This window comes from Prunus persica, chromosome G6 (genome assembly GCF_000346465.2).
Source record: "Prunus persica cultivar Lovell chromosome G6, Prunus_persica_NCBIv2, whole genome shotgun sequence".
Classification (NCBI taxonomy): Eukaryota; Viridiplantae; Streptophyta; class Magnoliopsida; order Rosales; family Rosaceae; genus Prunus; species Prunus persica.
In genome coordinates this window covers 2,770,619-2,789,307 of record NC_034014.1, presented here as the reverse complement: position 1 = coordinate 2,789,307, position 18,689 = coordinate 2,770,619, and the positions used below count along the sequence as shown (strand labels likewise).

Below are 18,689 nucleotides of genomic sequence, written 5' to 3'. Positions count from 1 at the left end.
AAACGAATTTAGTAAGAACTTCCACGAACAGTGTCATCCCCGCTGTAAGTAAGTTTCTCTTCTCATTTAGATACAAAGATTCACCTATTTTTTATGTTCTTTTAAAGTACGGGGTAATCTCAACTTTTATACCTGAAATTTCTTCTAAGAATTGACAAATCATCTGTTTTAAGTTCATCAGCTATAACATTATAGCCAAAATAACTACAGCAGCTATGAACAAGGCCTACCCCCATTATGCCCTTTCTCATTGTAAACTATAACTATGCTTTGCTGTGTTATACATAAGAAACGTTACACATTGACGTATTATTTTTTGAAGTACTTGAACTTATTTCATTTGGATGAGTTCTTATTGCCCCACTTACTCTTCCGACTCTCGGAGAATTTTACCAAAACCGGCACAGGATGAACCATAAGCGTGAACCCGTGTTCTTCATTAGGAGCCTCTGCATATTTCGGTTCTCAATTCAGTGTAGGACCCAGTTATTCTCATCCAGCAATTCAAAAGAACTATAAACATTATAAAGGAAACTCCTTCTGCAGAACATCTAGATTCCGAGAATCGCAGGCTTCCAACATGTCATTCCTAGAAGCACAGCTGCAACAAAGGCAAGAAAACAAGATATTTAAAAGGAACATTGCCAAGAGCGACTTAAATATATTTTTTTCTTTTTGAACTTTTATATTAACATACCTCAAAGAAATTCTCAAATATTGCCAACCGTTATCTGCCTTCGGATTCATGGTAAGTGCTCGGACATAGTAACGAATGGAATCCTCATACATACCCTAGATGCATTCACAATAGGGAAGAAAGATAATCGGTTAGACAAATGCTGTAAATCCCAAGATATTTGGGAAACTTTGATCACTTATAGCAGAAATTAAATAACAAGCCAAAAATAGTTGAAATTAATACCCACATGAACAATCAGAATTATGCACTTGTAGCTCTACTAATGCAATTACCTCGAAGAAAAGATTTCAGGCTTTTGAGTTTGTTGGTAAACTAGTTGTACAGGTTTCAAGTAGGATGGAGGAAAGGGACCTACGCATATTTTAGGGAGAGATTTGGAGTTTGGATATGTTTTAATGATATTTTATTGTTAGAATCCCAAGGATCTAATTAGTCGCTATTGTTAGGTAATTGTGTAACTTTACTATTTCTGGACTGCAACATAAATAGTTAATAGTGTAATTGGATTTTCAGTTTTGTCATATTGATTGGGAGTAGTCATAAATTCACCTTGTCTCTCCCCTTCCTTCTCATTCTTCTTTTTCTCTCTCCTATATATTCCTTTGGTTGTGCATCTATATAGGTTAAAGTAAATTTAGGTTTTACCCATAAAAAAACTTTCACTTTTGGAAAAAGCCAAAGCTTTTTCAAAAAAGACAGAATAACCTCTCAACTTTCAAACTAAAGACATGCAAATGTAAAGGATTTCTTAGGAAATCAAAAAATAAATAAGGGCAATTTTGTCCATTTTTGCTTCTTTTAAAAATTTTCTCTCTCCTTTGGGCTTTTTCATTGTAGTAAACATCAAAGTTTCAAACCAAACATTGTACACAAGTCATTCTAAATGGATCTCTCCGTACTAGCATAGCTCAAGATTTGTTTGGCTCCTGTAGTCTTAAGTACAAATGAGAAAGAATCCATTTCTACAAGAATTTTCACAGCCAGTTATACAAGAAACCCAAAACAAAGTAGGAATAATAAATTCAGTTCCCATCTAAAATTTCAAAGTGATAAGAGTCAACCATAAGAACTAACCTGGTTGGCATAACTGATACCCATATTTGCCCACGCACGAACATAATTAGGCTTCAAATCTAGTGCCTTCACTCCGGGAGATAAAACCAAAAGTTAGTTCTAAGTTGATAATATAAAGTTTTCAAGAAAGCCAATTAAAAAAGAACTACAGATATGCAGAGTATATTAATTAGAATTGTTAATTCAATTAAAGAATACAGTGTAATCTATAAAGAACAATCTATTGAAAGGCACTGAAACCCAGTGGTAAACCCAAGCTCTAAGATCCATCTCTGAATTACAACCCACACATGATTCCCAATTGATGCACTAAAAAGACACAGGGTAATTATAAATAAAAAATCTTAAATCATGGAATTGTTTATTCTGTAAATTAAGAAAGAAAAAGTACAGTTACTTTCTTGTTCGAGGCATGACAATAAGACAGATCAAGCATGTGGGTTAAAAATTAGCAGGTTTCTGCTATGTTATTAGTGAATTCTCTACAAGCCACCCTACTCCAATCCAGAATGCTTAGAATTTTACAAAATACTAAGTCTTGTTTACAAATGCTTATCAGTCAAACATAAGAAGGGCTGCAGGGAAATTGTATGCTACATCTTTGCACAATGTTGGAAAGCCAACTTGTTCAAGCAGCATCTGAATGACCATTTTCCCTTAACACTTGCTAACAAAAGTTTAGTTCAAATATTATAAATTGCAGACAGTTTTTAATATGCTATAGTGACTAAGGTGACTATTCCGTTCTACATTCAGAATGCAACGATTATTTTCTCCCTAAAGATTAACTGTACGAGTATATAAGGGTTGATTACACAAATTACCTGTTGATAAGCCAATATCGCATCAGCACTCTGAACACTGTTTGCCTGTGTTGCTCCAAGCTTGTTCCAAAGAGAGTAATCTTGCGGCTTTAGTTTCAAAGCTAATCGGAAGGACTCAATGGCTTTGTCATATTCTCTTGACAAGTTGTAAAGGACACCAAGTACTATATGCACATCAGCATCTTCAGGTGACATTTGAGCAGCTTCATTGAATAATCTAGCAACCTGCAGATTACAAATAAAGTTTATTCATACCCTATCTTATCGAGTAGCAAGCAAGTGGACTGAGTAACAGAAATCTAATACGGTCAAAAAACCAATTTTGGGAACAAAAGTTCCAGAAAATGATGTTCTTAAACCATATGTAGTATGATGGTCACCGATACTTAACTAATGACTTGAACAGCAATGTCTTCAAGCCCCACTTTATAGTGCAACAGACCACATCCAAAATTTGGAATGGAGAGTGCAGCCCCAACATTCTTGGGAATTTTGGGCACCGTGAAGGTCCAAATGGAACTCCTCTTTTGCATATATGCCAAATTTGTCTGTGCCCTTTGTCACTATTGAACATTATGGGTCCCTACCCACTCACTAGCCCTTTCTTCTGTACTCGTGTTACATATTAAAACTGAATAATTTGTTAAGTTGGCCAGGAAACTTTTTCTACCAGAATAGTCTATTAGATAATTTTGTAGGTGTACGAATGAATGCTGACGGCAGAATCTTAGTATACAGAGAGGAGAATATTCTCCCATTGTACTGGGATTGTATCCACCTGCTCTGTTTTCTAATAATAAGGATAAGAAAACTAGAAAAGTACACTCTCAATGCACATGGTTCCATTTCTTGTCACTACTTGCTTATAGATTAAAAAATGACCAGATCCACTGAAGTAACCATATACATAAGATATTTAAAAGTCAAAGGAGTATGAACTTCAGCCTAGGGAACCTAAAAACATGAAAATTCTAAATCCGAACACTTACATCAGCATAGTACAAAGAATCTGACAGCTCTGGTCGGGCAAGCACCCCATACTTTTGGTGATGGCGTAGCCATCCATATAAATACTTTAAAGCAGCAGCCTGCTCCAATTCTGCATATTTGAAGAGTCTTATTAGTTTCTACGAACTCTAGAGAAGCATATTGCTCCGCTTCAGAGAGTTTTTGTTTCTAAAGGAAAAAACCACATTTATTCACACAAACTATGTGCTGCAGGGGCGTCATTGACTCAATACAATGATTAATTCCTTAAAGAACGTTCAACTAATGATTACTCAAATGAAGTTCTTTTACTTTACTTATATACATGGAGAAGGAACAACTTACCATTTGTATGACTCACTCCAAGAGCAAGAAGCACTTCGAGATTTGTTGGATCAGCCTCCTGTGCACGCATCATAGCTGCAATGGCCTGCCCAGATTATAGTTCAGAACAGTTATCATTCTATGAAGTAAACTCATATGTATGACACAAGGTGAAAGAAAGAGATGCTTTGAGCTGAAGCACTGTATGAAATTTGCAAAACTAATGGACATATTATAAGGAGTTAACACAGTAGTATATATAGTTGTGTTATAGGAAGTATGCTGAAAATATACAATTTGTAAACACTAAATATCAAGAAAATAGGATTGCCTGTTGATCATCATCATTTTCTGCATGTGCTATTCCAAGTAGCCTCCAACCTTCAGCATTTTCAGGGTTCTTGAGAACTTCAGCTTCTAAAGCAAGCACTGCTTCACTCAAAAGACCCTTGTGGAACATGTCCTGGCCTTCTTTTAGTGGGTTTGGGTGACCGACATAAGGATTCATATCAGAAAACACATAGACCCCCCTTGAAGCATCAGAATGTTGTTTGGAAGCTACTTGCTCATTTAGGTACCTGCTTGATGATTATGGCAATTCAGTTTCTTGAAGCAAGAAAATAATAAATATCATAAGGGTAAAGCACATGATAACCGCAAACACACATGGAAAAACTATATAACATTTTAAAACTAAACAAAAATTCTCACACAACCCATGCTCATGAACTGCACAGTCCACTCTTCATCACTCAACTTTCCCCCTTTTCAACAAAAGCATATTAACAAAGAATGTTGAGTGACATGTGCATAATGAACAGTGAAATTCTCTCCAGCTAAGGAGCAAGCACCTGCCTGTTATGCAGGAATTAAAAAGATTATAATGTGTACCAATTTAAGAACAATTTATCACTTGATTCCTCACAATGTGAGCCATCAACTCTATGCGTATAAGCCCTAGGTGTCAATCTAAAGGCCAAAATCACCAACAGAAATGCGTGACTCACTTAATTGATATAACTGAAAACTTAAGAAGTTACAGTGGCTTTAACCTTACAAATCTAGGCCACAAATTCATTAACCATTGAATTAGACATCAATAAACAAACACCTTGAATATAGAGTATAGAGTAAACAAAGTAGGACAAAAATTCTCTCAAAGAAGATTGATTTGACTTACTCATCATATGCATTAGCCCAGGTATCAGCTGAAGTATCCCCCAAGATTCCTTCACCAACCTGATTTCCAAATTCCTCTGCCCAGTCATCAACGTGCAACTTAGAGAACTGATTGACCCACTGATCATCAACTGACCCATGCTGCTCTTGTTCAGAAGCAAACTCATTTGCCCATTGATTGGGTCCATGAGACAGCTGGAAACCCATTAAAATTAGGCAGCATAAATTGGAACTGGACGTAACCTCATTGCATAAAAGTTCAAGGTATTAAAAATATGCACTTATATATGAGTTTGGTACGTTTGAACAGGAGGTCCTTGTAAATCAATATTAGTCTCAATTTTTTACAACAAATTGCCCCAAAAAAAAAAAAAGCACTGGAAAAAAAAAAAAGGTAACACATGGACACAAAGCCCATCTCAACAGAGAGTTCATATCTTCGTAGACATCCCATGCCACAGATTGCAGCTTTGCAGCCAAAAGGTATAGTTTCATTTGCCTTCAAGTATGAATTGCTAGCCTTGTTGCATTAAAATAAGATATTTTGTTTTATTTCTTTTGTAAATCTTTTCGTATTTTTACGTTTCAAAACAAATGATTAGTTGATCGCTCCAAGATATAGAAGCATCTTCATTTATAAGGGCTCTGTGAAAAAAGTTTATAGCATTTGAAATATTATTACCAATTTCAATTAAACTAGTTTTTGTATGTTCAAGTTTCTTTCATGTGTCAGCCAATACCATAAGTCATGCCAGAAACAAACTCAGCCCTTCATTCCCTTCATAAATCAGAACCACACCCTGCAACTCTCAGGAGAACAAGTATTTTGATAGAAACGCTTAAATACATAGGAAATGTTCTTAGAATATGGATGGGTATAATTCAGAAACTGAAGGGAAATATAAAACAAGTGAAATAATATTTCATGTTCAGAACAGATTCATACCTCACCACGGGCATATTCGTCAGCCCAATTAGGACCCGCATTATACTGTTGTTGATATTCCCCTGCCCAATCCCCAGATGCAGATGATGTGGCAGGCTTGACTTGATTATCATCGATAATGAGTTCACCACGACTCATCTTTGACACAAACTGGAGAAACCTCGACTTCTGCATGCCCCAAAAGGTAAACATATCAACAATGATGATGATGATGATACTAAAAAGACAAGTATGCGATGTGAAGCAATTATTAATGCAATACAGATTCCCTATGACAAATTACATGTGATTGGGCCCAGCATTTGTTTATGACCAACGTCCTGACTAAATGTCATGTTAATTAACCGCCCCCAAGCTATTTGTTGGCGGCCAGACATCAGGGATTAATTCATGTGTCTGCTAGCAAAAACTGAGAGATGGACTTCTCAAGGACATGTATGAAATGAAAAAAAAAATAAACAGTCGGTTGGAGCATTTCTTGAGATTTTTATGAGACTTTAAGCGATGAATCATTTTTTGGGAATTCCAAAATTAGTCTCAAAATGACAAATTTCAAACAATACTTGTCATTTGCTCTTCCGTAAAGCATAATTTGGAGATCAGTAACCTGCTAATTTCTGAAACCAATTGACCCAATAGAATATGAAGTGCTTCCATAACAGATTATGCGACTATTGTGGTTCAATTGGTTCAGCTGAAAAAAGATAAGTCAATTACAAGGTGTGCATTAGCATTGTTGGAAAGAGTATCATTGATTCCAAGGTTCATTTGTAGATGACACTAAAAAAGTTCAAAATTTATTTGGAAACTAAGGAGGTGCATGCACACACATGGAGAATTTGTATAAACCTGAAACTTTGGGTCATCATTCTGAGCTAGTGTATTTGCAAGCATACGAGTCTGCTCCATTGCAGCTAAGTTTGCCATATTTACACCTCTCATATGATCTGCAGACATCAACTGGGACTGTTCCTGTAACCAGGAGAAAGAGGAAAATATCTATCATTTAGCTATATCCATTTAACTTGATTCTAACTTTGGAGTCCAAATCCTATTACAACTAGGAGTATCAAGCAACATATACGCATTGTCTTATTCTTTCAGATCAAGGTGAGCACATGAACAATAATGTGATGGAACCTAAACTAAGGTGATAAGCCTTGCTATTAAGGTGTCAAACCTTGGATATCTCTTCTTCTTTTTCATTTTTTTAAAATTTATATTTCAAGCATACTACACCATGTATCACTTGTTCCAAACCTCAAAAAACATGTGTAAGGCTCTTTTGTCATCACCATCATCAAGCCCCTGCTTCCAGGATTCCCAAAACTATAAAAATTCACTGCCTACAAATAATCCCTAAATCCAAGCGACATCTATAGCTGAAGAAAATTGCAACTTACCCTAAAAAAGCCTATTACTTTTCTACCACCAATTTAACCGCATCCACACATTTAGAGATGTCTTTAGTTCAACTATAACAAAACCATGATAGCAAGAACTACTTGCAACTGTTGTTCTGCAATACATTACAAAGGTCAATGGTTGACCAATAGCACATAAGTCTAGAATCAATGGATATGATTGAAATACCAACTACAATGCTCCTTTACCTGCTCAAATTCAGAGGCCCAACCATTGGCACCATGTTGTCGCTCAAATGAGTGAGCCCACGCATTAGGATCACCATGATCCACTCTGTGTTGGTTAAATTCAGTCACCCATCCTTCTGTAGCATGAGCACCAGGTTTCATTATAGCCTGGGATTCATTCCAATAATCCTCGAGTTCCCGAAACCTTGCAGGCAGAGGTCCTTTACTGTTGACATCACTCTCGATATCTAAAGAAGATAGAAGTGCATTTACCTGGAAAAGTAAAAAGTACTAAATCAACCGAAACTGTTGAGAAAATGTCTTGCAGAGAACAGGACAAGGCATCGTTAACATGAACAACTCAACAAACAAATTGCTGATAAGATCCGATGACAAACAAGAAATGACAATGATCCGGAAATTTTTTTACTAGAAAATAAATAAATTTAAATTTCTAACTGAGAAATTCTAAATATGTATGCAAATCGCAGTAAAGAAAATAAGAGAAATTTAGAGGGATAATGATAAAATGTTCAGTCAAATCACAACTTGTGAAGGCCTGAACTGTTGACAATGGTGTTCATCCCTACTTAGCTTACTCTATGAAGGAATATTCAGAATTGGAGCAAATAAAAGCAACCGAAGAACTTTTGAAGCATACGATACAATTGAGGTAAGAGAAATAAAGTTCCAAACCTGCCCATTAATAAAATCTTCACTTTTATCTGCAAAAAAATGTCGGGCCATGATGCTGGTGCGATCACGTATGCACCGTTTGTCACCAGCGGACAATCCTAACACTGGAAGTGGAGCCGGACGGAAAGGCATTCCACCACGGCTACTTTCAACAAATGAGTGCAAAAAGCTTGACAACACCCTTTGTGGTGGCCCTGAAACACACAATTAGAAGGGAGATAAATCTCAAAAGTAATCTTCAATCCTTTAAGCTGAAGATAGATACTGCTCCTGGTTATTTGATCAGAAAGAGACCCTTGTGCAATTGAATATAAAAGAAAGAAACTTCTACATGTTAAATTCCTTTTTTTTTTTTTTTTTTTTCAATCTACCTGTTAGCGTTTTGGGGGAAAATAGTTGTTTTTAGTGTGGTCCATATGCCACATTAGGCCAAACGATGATTGGTCATCCCGTATATAAAGTTCATTTACCACTTTCAAAATGTCCTGTTGCTTCATTAAGTCCATAAACACCAGAATAAAGATAAACAAGCTGCTTTCTATGTCCAGAAATTCTACTTGAACTTAGAATGTTGTGCCTAAGACTCCCTCTCTCATCCATAACCCTACTTTTGAGTGGACATACACATGGACAAGTGAACTCTTCTTTGGGTGACCTGAAGCGCTTAGGTAGTCCCTACTAACATGGAAAATATGAGGCGGTTTGGCATCATATTGTAGTATTCAACCTAAACGCCTAGGAGGATAGGCACAAAAGGTGCATATGGCCAGCAAGATTGAGGCACTAGTGCACAAAGCAAGAAGCTTCAAGCAGACCTTTTGCCTTATTACAAAATACTACCGTGAAGCTGGAAGAGGATACACAACTTATAACTCATCTGATAATAGAAATAACACAAGATCATTTCTCTTTCCACCATAAACTATAAAATCTCAATAATGCATCGCTAATATTCTTGAATGTATAATGATCGCTTCCTGGACTCACTTGGGCCAAAGAACTGTTTCACACATTAACTGGCAATTAAGAAAGTTTAACTAAACTTTTCAAGCTTCTTCCTTACTTCAAAGTTAAGCCCTTCAAGAAATATCATAAAGTAGCTCTGACATCCAAACCTTCGAAAGTATCCCATACTGTGTTTTCTTTTCATTTCTAAATGCCAGCTTTTGTCTCTTAGTATTCTGCCAAACACTCTTCCTCAAGTAATCTTTAATGTTGGTAAACAGAACCCAATTCTCCTTTCTTGAACAAGCATCTTGTGATTTATATATTCTCTAACGTTGGAAAGCAGTTAATAAAATGTAGGAAACAAATAGTATAAAAACAAAAAATTTGAGAGATTTACCATCCAAAGTCGGTTGAAGCTGAGGAGCAGCTCCAAGATCATAAATGCGGTCAAGTTGAGGAACATGCATAGGCGGAGGTTGAGAAATCTGTATCTCATCCCACGCATTGTCAAGTAGTCTATTGCCATCAACAGAGTTGAAGTTTCGAAGAAAGTCCGAGCTCTGAACAAAACGACAACGCAAATTAAGTACAAGACTAGAAGTGAAGGCAGTGAAAAAAGATTAGAGATTCGATTGCCAGTACCTGAGTGCCAGGTTGCATAAACGGCTGCTCAAACTCCGAGCCAGGAAGTTGCTGCAGGTGGCCATGGGCGTCCGGATAAAACTGCTGCTCAGAAGCTGTGGGCGTGGATTGAGGTATCTCCTTCAACCTTTCCTGCGCGTGAATTGAACAGAAGCATGAGAAAACGACGCCATAGAAGCCACTGATGATGAAATTGAGGATAGAAAATTCAAAACGAAGAAGAGAAACTGAAATTGAAAAGAGCGAAGAGGGAGACGACGAACCTGTGTCTTGGAAGAAGAGCCGATAAGAGCGTTGGCGAGAGCACCGAAAGGATTGGCGGAAGAAGATGATCCTGGAACCGCACAAGCTGCACCGCCAGTCACAAGCTCGCGCATCGCCATGGTCGATGGTCTTCTTCTTCTTCCTCTTCAATCCACAACAGAATTATACAACAACCACCACCACCACTGTTTTTTTTTCTTTCTGTGTTATTAAATATATAAAATAAAATAAAAATGAATAAATTTAAGTCGGTTGGTTGGGTTGGGAATTGAGAATATGTAGAGATTAGTCTTTTGGGGATAACAGCTTTTGATGGCTTCCAGTTCCTCTCGGTTGTCTTCGCCTGCCAAAGTTATCAATGAATTTCAATTTTCCTTTTTTCTTTATTATTCTTATTATTATTTTGGTTCATCTTCCTCGTTGGTTCGTGACGCTGCTGACGTGGGCGAGAATACACAACTTGCCTTTGTCCATGAGCTCTCTATCTATAGTTGGGTATAACAATAAAACTCCAGATTTCGTCCAAAAAAATAATAATAATAAAACTCTGTCATAAAATAACCTAGAATATGTGCGATAATTCAGAGCTGCACGTAAAGTAGATGAGACACAGCATTTAACGAGGTTCGGCTATGCCTACGTCCTCGGAGAGCAGCAGTAGTAACTTTTCCACTATGTAAAAGTATATGGCTACAAGTTTAGTGTTTACAATATATGTGGCTCACTGAATTTTCTCTCTAGGAGAATTTCTCTCTGCTCTCTCTTTCCTCTTTCTTCCTTCTCTTCCTTTCTCTTTTTTCTCCTCTTCTTCTTTCCGTTTCTCTTCTTATTTATAGGCTGAAATAATCACTATTCATCACTATTCATCATTGTTCACCCGTGACAGACAGACTCTATCAAAGCCGCCAAATGAACAGTAATGAACAGTAATGAATAGTTAGTGGGCTCCACATGTTTATTCTTTTATTCTTTTACAACAAACTCTAGTAAATTTTAATTTTTTTTACTTGCAAATTGGGAGAGGGAGAATTTGAACCTCGTGTGCATAAGTAACTGCTCGTAACTATTGAAGTTATATTTTTGCTCTAAACTTTAAATCATTCAACTTGATTTATCAAGACCACTATAAAGTAGAACTTAAAAAGATTGATCATTTATACCATAAAATTGGATTATGGCAGTAAGGTTGGAAGAATGATTTGTATTTTTAATGAGTTGTGTTATAGTCAGTCTTACATGCGCGTGAATGATTTTTTATGTATGTAATCACGATGTATTAAATTTGGGCACATAAATCTTGTGTTACCCTTAAGTTACATATAGTTGAGTGCATGGTGGGCTTTTTTTTCTTTCCTTTTAATAGGGAAGGGATATCAAAAGAGTGGTTTCTATCAATTATTTTTATTTTTATTTTAATGTAAGGAAGGGAATATAGGAGTTTATTATGTTGTGGGCCTAGAAGAATTTGTGGCCTTCTATTTTTGGGTTGGGCCAGATCGCATTGAATCGTTCCAAACACACAGCCTGAGGCCCAACCCCTGAAACGAACTGAGCGAGTCTGAGTCAGCAACTCGGAAATTGGAAGAATAACAGAGTAAAAAAACTAAAGAAAAACAAAGCAAAACGAAGAGCCAAAAATCCCCAAATCGGAAATCGGGAGAATGGCAGAGTCGTCGAGCAGCGGGCTGACGTTCAAGCTTCACCCTCTGGTGATCGTGAACATATCGGATCACTATTCTAGGGTTAAGTCTCAGATGCATCCGCCCATCACCAACACAGCGACAACAACAACAACGCCACCACCCAACAATGGCGCCGAAGGAGCAGTAGAAACAGCGCCTTCTTCTTCTTCTTCCTCTGCCTTGGCCTCGTCTCCGAGGGTCTTCGGCTGCGTTATTGGGGTTCAGAGGGGCCGCACAGTCGAGATCTTTAATAGCTTCGAGCTCCTTTATGATCCTGCAACTCACTCCCTCGACCGCGCCTTCCTCGAGAAGAAGCAAGAGCTCTGTTGCGTTCTCGTTCCTTATGATTTTTCATTTATTTTTGTGTGATGGTTTTAGGGTTTCAATGAATGGTTGCGCTAACCCAATAATCTTTTTCTTTCTTTTGTCAGATAAGAAGGTGTTCCCGCACTTTTACATACTGGGATGGTACTCTACGGGTACTGATGCTCAGGAATCTGATATGAACATCCACAAAGCTGTAATTTTCATCACCTTTCTCATTGCATATGCTTATGTGCAACTTTTACCTTTTGGAATCCCTAAACACTATATTATGTGACACTTTCAAAGACCTAATCACGTCAACTATACCCATCAAGGGTTCTTTCTTGAATTTGAAATTCTATTGCCAAAGTTTCAAGTAATTGCACACTAGAGCTTCGTGCGAGTGACCAATGCTGTCTGGATGCATGTTTCTTTTTAGTTATGATGATTAAGATGCATTTTATTTCCGCATTGATAATAATGCTACGTGTTTACTTTGTCACAGTTGATGGATATCAATGAAAGCCCTGTTTATGTTCTCCTCAACCCTTTGATCAACCCTGCCCAAAAGGATCTCCCAATCACTATTTACGAAAGTGGTATGTCAGCTGCATTGTTATCTTACTATGTATATGAGCTTTTGTGAGCATTGCCAATTAGTTGTACACCTAGGATTTTCCCCATTTTTTGAATTACCTATGATATCTAGTGTCACTGTGTCATTATCTCTAGCTGATGTGTGAGTTTGCACGTGTTATCTTCCTGCAGTATACATGCAGTTCATTCTTGTTCCTATATACTAGCATGGATCACTTATTTCTGTTTACACTGGTTGGTTGTTGTTTGTTTGAGGTACTGTATTGGAATCATCCATTTTTTGTGCTGCCTAAGCAGCAATGCTTGAGAAACTTTGGCAAACTAAAATGCTATAGTGCCAGTGCCATTTCTTTCTAGATACTCTTTAAGATAAGGTTGCCCATTAAACTTCGTTGTTGTTCAGGCTTGGTCGTTTTGTAATAAGTAGGCTGTTCTTTGCGTCTTGGCATGTTTAGAATTTCCATAAATAAATAAAAACCCTCACATTGATGATGTGCTGCTACAATTTTATCAATTTTGGGCTCTCCTTTCTCAATGTTATATAGGATTTTTTTTTTTCTTCATTTGTTGTATAACTAATAGTTCTTTTAATTCTCATTAGTTCTGTTAAAGTCATGGTCCCAAGTGAAATCCATGTGCTGAATTTTGTGATTTTTTTTACTAGTATAATTCGTTAGGGTCTCTCCCCTTTTGTAAATGAAGGGTCTTGGAAGTTCTTTTTCTTTTCTCCCCCCAAATATTCTAGATTTCATTCTTATGAGAACTTATGTGATTTGAACAGATTGCTTGCTTCATATAGTTTCTGTTTATATGTTCACTGTCTTAACTTTTTTTTGGTTTTGTGGTGTTAACGTTACAATTCTAGAGCTGCATGTCATCGATGGGATTCCACAGCTGATTTTTGTCAGTTCAAGTTACACGATTGAGGTTAGACTTATTCATCTACCTTAAATCTTATTAACTATTATCAAGCAGGGTTACTAATACATATTATTTTTTATTTTTTTGTGTTTCAAAGACGGTAGAAGCTGAACGTATCTCAGTGGATCATGTCGCTCATCTTAAACCATCTGATGGAGGTTCAGCAGCAACTCAATGTGAGCTCTCTCTCTCTCTCTCTCTCTCTCTCTGTAATTGTGTGGAGGTATGTGTTTCATCTATTTGTGATTAGAACCTGGTCTGTGGATTTTGTGCAGTGGCTGCTCATCTTACAGGAATTCACAGTGCCATCAAGATGCTAAATAGCAGAATTAGAGTGCTTCATCACTATCTTCTAGCTATGCAGAAAGGTGTGTACATGCTTTTAGTAGAAGATGATGGATTCATTATTAACATAGATATCACTATGTGAGTACATTAGTTTTCATAAAGAAGTGAAGGCGAAGGATACAATCAACCCCCAGAATTTGAAGAAAAAAAAAACAGATAAGAAAAGCCCCAAAAACATAATTTAACCCCTCTTTAAACTGAGTCAGATGCCTAAATGAGTCTTATACCTCAGAACTAATAAAAACAATTGTAATAATTGCTCTTGTTTCCTTGTATGCAGGTGATATACCTTGTGAGAATTCTCTGCTAAGGCAAGTATCAAGTCTTCTGAGGAGGTTGCCTGCCATTGAATCGGGGAAATTTCAAGATGATTTCTTGATGGTGAGTGTTGCTTGTTTCAAGATGATTTATTTTCAGTATTTACATGTGATGTCTGATTGCAGATACTGGCTGCAGATAAGCTGACATCTTTATCTCATTACTTGCTCTGATGCTCACTCCTTTGTTTTTTCTTTTTTTCTTTTTGTAGGAATACAATGACACATTATTGATTACATCTTTAGCTGTGCTTACCAACTGCTCAAGGTATGAACTGAACTGAACTTTTCAATGTCGATCATTCTATTACAATAGAATCCTGTAAGAGCTATTTTAAAAAAATAGAAGATAAAGAGTATAGTGTCAACGTAAACTATTCTATGTGAAACCATTTTGGTGCTAGGTATGAAATTGTGTTCTTACACCTGGAATATTGTTTATTCAATGGGAGTTGTCATAGGGTTTAGCATACAAATAAGGTTCGAATCTACGATCGCAATCATACTAATGCACTTACCAAGTTTGCACTCAGAGCAGGTGTATATTTTGTCGATATTCGCATTGAGGAATTATTATTATACTACAGTAGTTGAATGACTTTTTATCACCTTTTCATTGTTACCATAAGCAATGCATTAGTTGAATATGAAATTGTAATTGTCATTTCATAGCTTATTATGCTATTGTAACGAGATTTTATTTTTGTTTTCTCAGTACAATGAACGAGCTAGTCGACAAGTTCAACACTGCATATGACAGGCATACTCGAAGGGGTGGACGGACCACTTTTTTCTGAAAGCATCTTTGCCAATCTGGCCGTCTTTAGTTTATTTGAGAACTTTTTGGGTGCTGCTATTTTGTTTTGACTCTGCATAGCACATAGAAGCTTAGAAATTATTGCCAAGACCTAGACAATTCAGAAAGAAATATAAATCTCATAGCTCTCTCTCTCTCTCTCTCTCTCTCTCTCTCTCTCTCTCACACACACACACACACACACACACACACACATTATATCAATGAAAAATTTTCATTAAAATAGTTCCTTATTCAGACATCAGTGTACGGATTGAAAAAGAAAAATGGAAAAAAAGGACATGAGTGTAGGGGCTGTGTGCATCTCTGCCTTTAGAAAACCCATAAAGTCTCGTTGACCGGTATCTTTGAGACGGATTTGGCATCTTCCTTTATCAAATTAAAATACACTGAAAAAAAAAAAAAAACCAAAGCCCAAAGAAAAGTTAAACATAAACCAACCAAACTCTAAACGAACTGCACATCACCACTTGAAGAACCGCCGCAATCCGGCCAGCAACAGCAAAGCAGGAAAACAGTTTACTTTGCATCAAATTCCAAATGCCATATATTGGCTCAGCAATTTAAGCTGTGACCATCACAAGCAACCTACATTAACAATGCCCTAACTAATTAGGGTTCAAATAGACAGTTCGGATGAGGAGACAAGGATGCCATCTCCATCCGCATACAACCATTCTCCCTCGTGAATCAAGACCCCTCCAATACTTACAGGAACATGCTTTTGGCCAGACCCAGAGTCGTTTTTGATAGGTCTCACTGGACAAGTTGCCAAAGCTCTCAACCCAATCTCACATTCATTGATCTCATCCACATCTCTCACGCAACCATTTATCACAATCCCAGCCCATCCCATAATCTCAGCCGACCGAGCCAGCATCCCTCCGGTGACAGCACGTCGCATGCTTCCTCCTCCATCAACCACTAAAACCCTACCCTCGCCCTTCGTGGAGAGAAGCTCTATAACCAAAGTATTGTCCTCAAACACCTTCAGCGTCACGACAGGGCCTGCGAATGCCTATCATTTTCCATATTTCTGGAACACTTGCGGCACAAGACGCAGGTCTCCACTGGCCAGAAGGTCAGGATGTGCATCGCAAATGTCGGTTGTTGCTAAAGCAGCGGCCGCCAGGTTTCTCCTGTACTCCGAGGACACGCCAACAACCTGAAATCTCTTCTCGAGGTTTAGCCAAAGCTCACGCGACGAAGCGAGTCCTGCTGTGAATGGGAGGACATGTTCAGAACATGTTGACCTCATCCAGGTTAACATGGCCTGATCCTTCTCCTGAAAAATCTCAAAGGCTGGATTAATTTGATCAGTGAGATCATTTCCTTCCTTGTCCGTCAAGAACTGAGCTGGACAAGGTTCGCTGCCATCAATAATTCCCATGAGCTTGTAACGACTAAAGATTTGCTCGAAAAGTAGCTTCCAGAAAAAGTAATTCTGGCGCTGCAGCTTTGCAGGTATCACTGTAGCTATTTTCTTTAGGGTGACAGAGGTATATGAATATCCTTGAATTCCACGGCTAGTAGGAACAGATTCGATCATTGTAGTTTCAATGTGTTTAATTGATTAGCTCTAAAGAGTGTTTGTTTGGCTAGAAAATAGGAAAGGAAAATTTCTCTTGATAGAGAACTTGTGATGCCTTACTTGAGGCTTTTAATTGGTTGCAGCTGCTGGAAGATCGAATCTGGGTAAGGCCGCTCAAAAGATTTGATAAAATTTAATGTTTGTAATAATATTGGAGAGATTATATAAATAAGCCACATTTGTTATAAATTGATAAGAAATGGTTGAGAGAATTGAGAGAGAGAGAGAGAGAGGAGGAGAAACTGATTTTTCTCTTCTATTCAGATATCTTCCAATGAAGAAGATGAAGCCCAATTAATAGGCATTAGAGGGGGGCAATTTGGGGATTCCACATGGGGGCATTTTGGGGACTCCACATTATATTATTTTACAACACTCCCCATTGGAGACCACAAATGATACAGAATATGTCTCGTTAAAAACCTTGCCAGTAAAAACCCAGTGGGACAAAAACTGGTCGAAGGGAAAAAGAGTACATAACTATGTGTAACATAAAAATTCTAAGTATATTAGCGCGCGTGCGACACTGCCTCGTTAAAACCTTGCCAGGAAAAATCCAGTGGGATAAAAACCCGGACGAAGGAAAAAGAGTACGGTGTTTGAAGATCTTTATTGATGGTGCGCTCCCCCTGATGCTTGGCAAAATATCTTTAAGTCATACTGTTGATCAGATTTCTGAATATCGTAGTTGACACTGCTTCTGTGAGTCAATCTTTGAACGACACTGCCTCGTTAAAACCTTACCAGGAAAAACCCAATGGGATAAAAACCTGGATGAAGGAAAAAGAGTACAGTGTATGGAGGTCTTTATCAAAACCATGCTCCCCCTGATGTACAGTGCATGGAGGTCTTTATCAAAACCATGCTCCCCCTGATGTACAGTGTATGGAGGTCTTTATCAAAACCATGCTCCCCCTGATGAATATCTCCCCCTGAAAAATTTAGGACTAGCTTTTGTCCAGTAAGCGACCATGCGACACTGCCTCGTTAAAACCTTACCAGGAAAAACCCAATGGGATAAAAACCTGGATGAAGGAAAAAGAGTACAGTGTGAGCTGAGCTCTATCTGGTCTAGTATACTTCCGGAAAATCATTAAAGTGTCCAACGGATAATACTCATAAAAATGCTTCAATACTTTCTTAGTATAAGCAAGAATCTCGTTGGTATAATGCTTGATCGAGACAAATATTTCGTGAATTCTGCAGAATCTTTAATGTGTTGCAATCACATCAATGTACTCACTGAGGTAATTTATGCATATTAATATTGAGTACAAATTTTGTGCTTCAAGCACATGTCCTTTAGGGACTTGCTTTATGCAATGATAATCCTCTCAACGGATTTTGTCTAAAAGGGATTGAACTTTATGACACATTATATAGCTTTAACCCAGCTATTTATACATCTTTAGGGAATCGCTTCTGGCGATATGCTCTGTGCATTTTAATAACCCTTAAAGATAATATGTTGGTCTCCGTAATTGTGTAATAAGGGGGAGCACAATTGAATCTGTAAATATGGAGAAAAACCCAACATTCCTTGTTCCTGCCAGAAACAGTGTCATACAAAGTAGGTATATTCCCTTTTATTCCGAACACCCAAGTATAAATTCAGTATTAACAAATTTTGGGGTTCGTATTATGGGTTTGTTCTTTCACGTTCATTCTTATTTATAATGGAATTACCTCTTTCCATTTTGGCCAATGATATTGTCGACATTTAATAATTGAACGTGGTTCCAATCAACACAGCCCATTGATGATTTGAGTAGCTACTCCAAAACCAAAAATTGTCATTCATCAATTCATGATCAAAAATTGTCATTCATCAATTCATGATCCCATCATTCTCATTTGCATGCGCATGCATCAATTATAAGCATTTCTTTGCTTTTGGGTACCCAAGCCACTTCAGGAGGCTTTTATTATGTGAG

General features: G+C 37.5%; 3 protein-coding genes across 3 annotated transcripts; 1 reads left to right on the top strand and 2 right to left on the bottom strand.

Annotated features, from left to right (window-relative positions):
• Positions 46 to 10,549, bottom strand: LOC18773725 (peroxisome biogenesis protein 5). The gene is made up of 15 exons (XM_007207152.2): positions 10,176 to 10,549; positions 9,913 to 10,044; positions 9,668 to 9,830; positions 8,323 to 8,516; positions 7,648 to 7,899; positions 6,884 to 7,006; positions 6,035 to 6,202; positions 5,090 to 5,283; positions 4,241 to 4,487; positions 3,931 to 4,015; positions 3,588 to 3,697; positions 2,599 to 2,823; positions 1,775 to 1,840; positions 698 to 792; positions 46 to 601 (listed from the first exon to the last, which is right to left on the bottom strand). Exons 1-15 carry the CDS (start codon positions 10,293 to 10,295, stop codon positions 523 to 525), a joined length of 2,253 nt encoding a protein of 750 aa, XP_007207214.1. The 5' UTR covers positions 10,296 to 10,549; the 3' UTR covers positions 46 to 522.
• On the top strand, positions 11,757 to 15,298 carry LOC18774124 (COP9 signalosome complex subunit 6a). The gene is made up of 9 exons (XM_007205455.2): positions 11,757 to 12,183; positions 12,290 to 12,378; positions 12,670 to 12,763; positions 13,627 to 13,688; positions 13,780 to 13,858; positions 13,958 to 14,050; positions 14,311 to 14,411; positions 14,560 to 14,615; positions 15,063 to 15,298. Exons 1-9 carry the CDS (start codon positions 11,838 to 11,840, stop codon positions 15,142 to 15,144), a joined length of 1,002 nt encoding a protein of 333 aa, XP_007205517.1. The 5' UTR covers positions 11,757 to 11,837; the 3' UTR covers positions 15,145 to 15,298.
• Positions 15,363 to 17,100, bottom strand: LOC109949491. Its single transcript, XM_020565180.1, has one exon. The coding sequence runs from the start codon at positions 16,711 to 16,713 to the stop codon at positions 16,186 to 16,188; it is 528 nt and encodes a 175-aa protein (XP_020420769.1). The 5' UTR covers positions 16,714 to 17,100; the 3' UTR covers positions 15,363 to 16,185.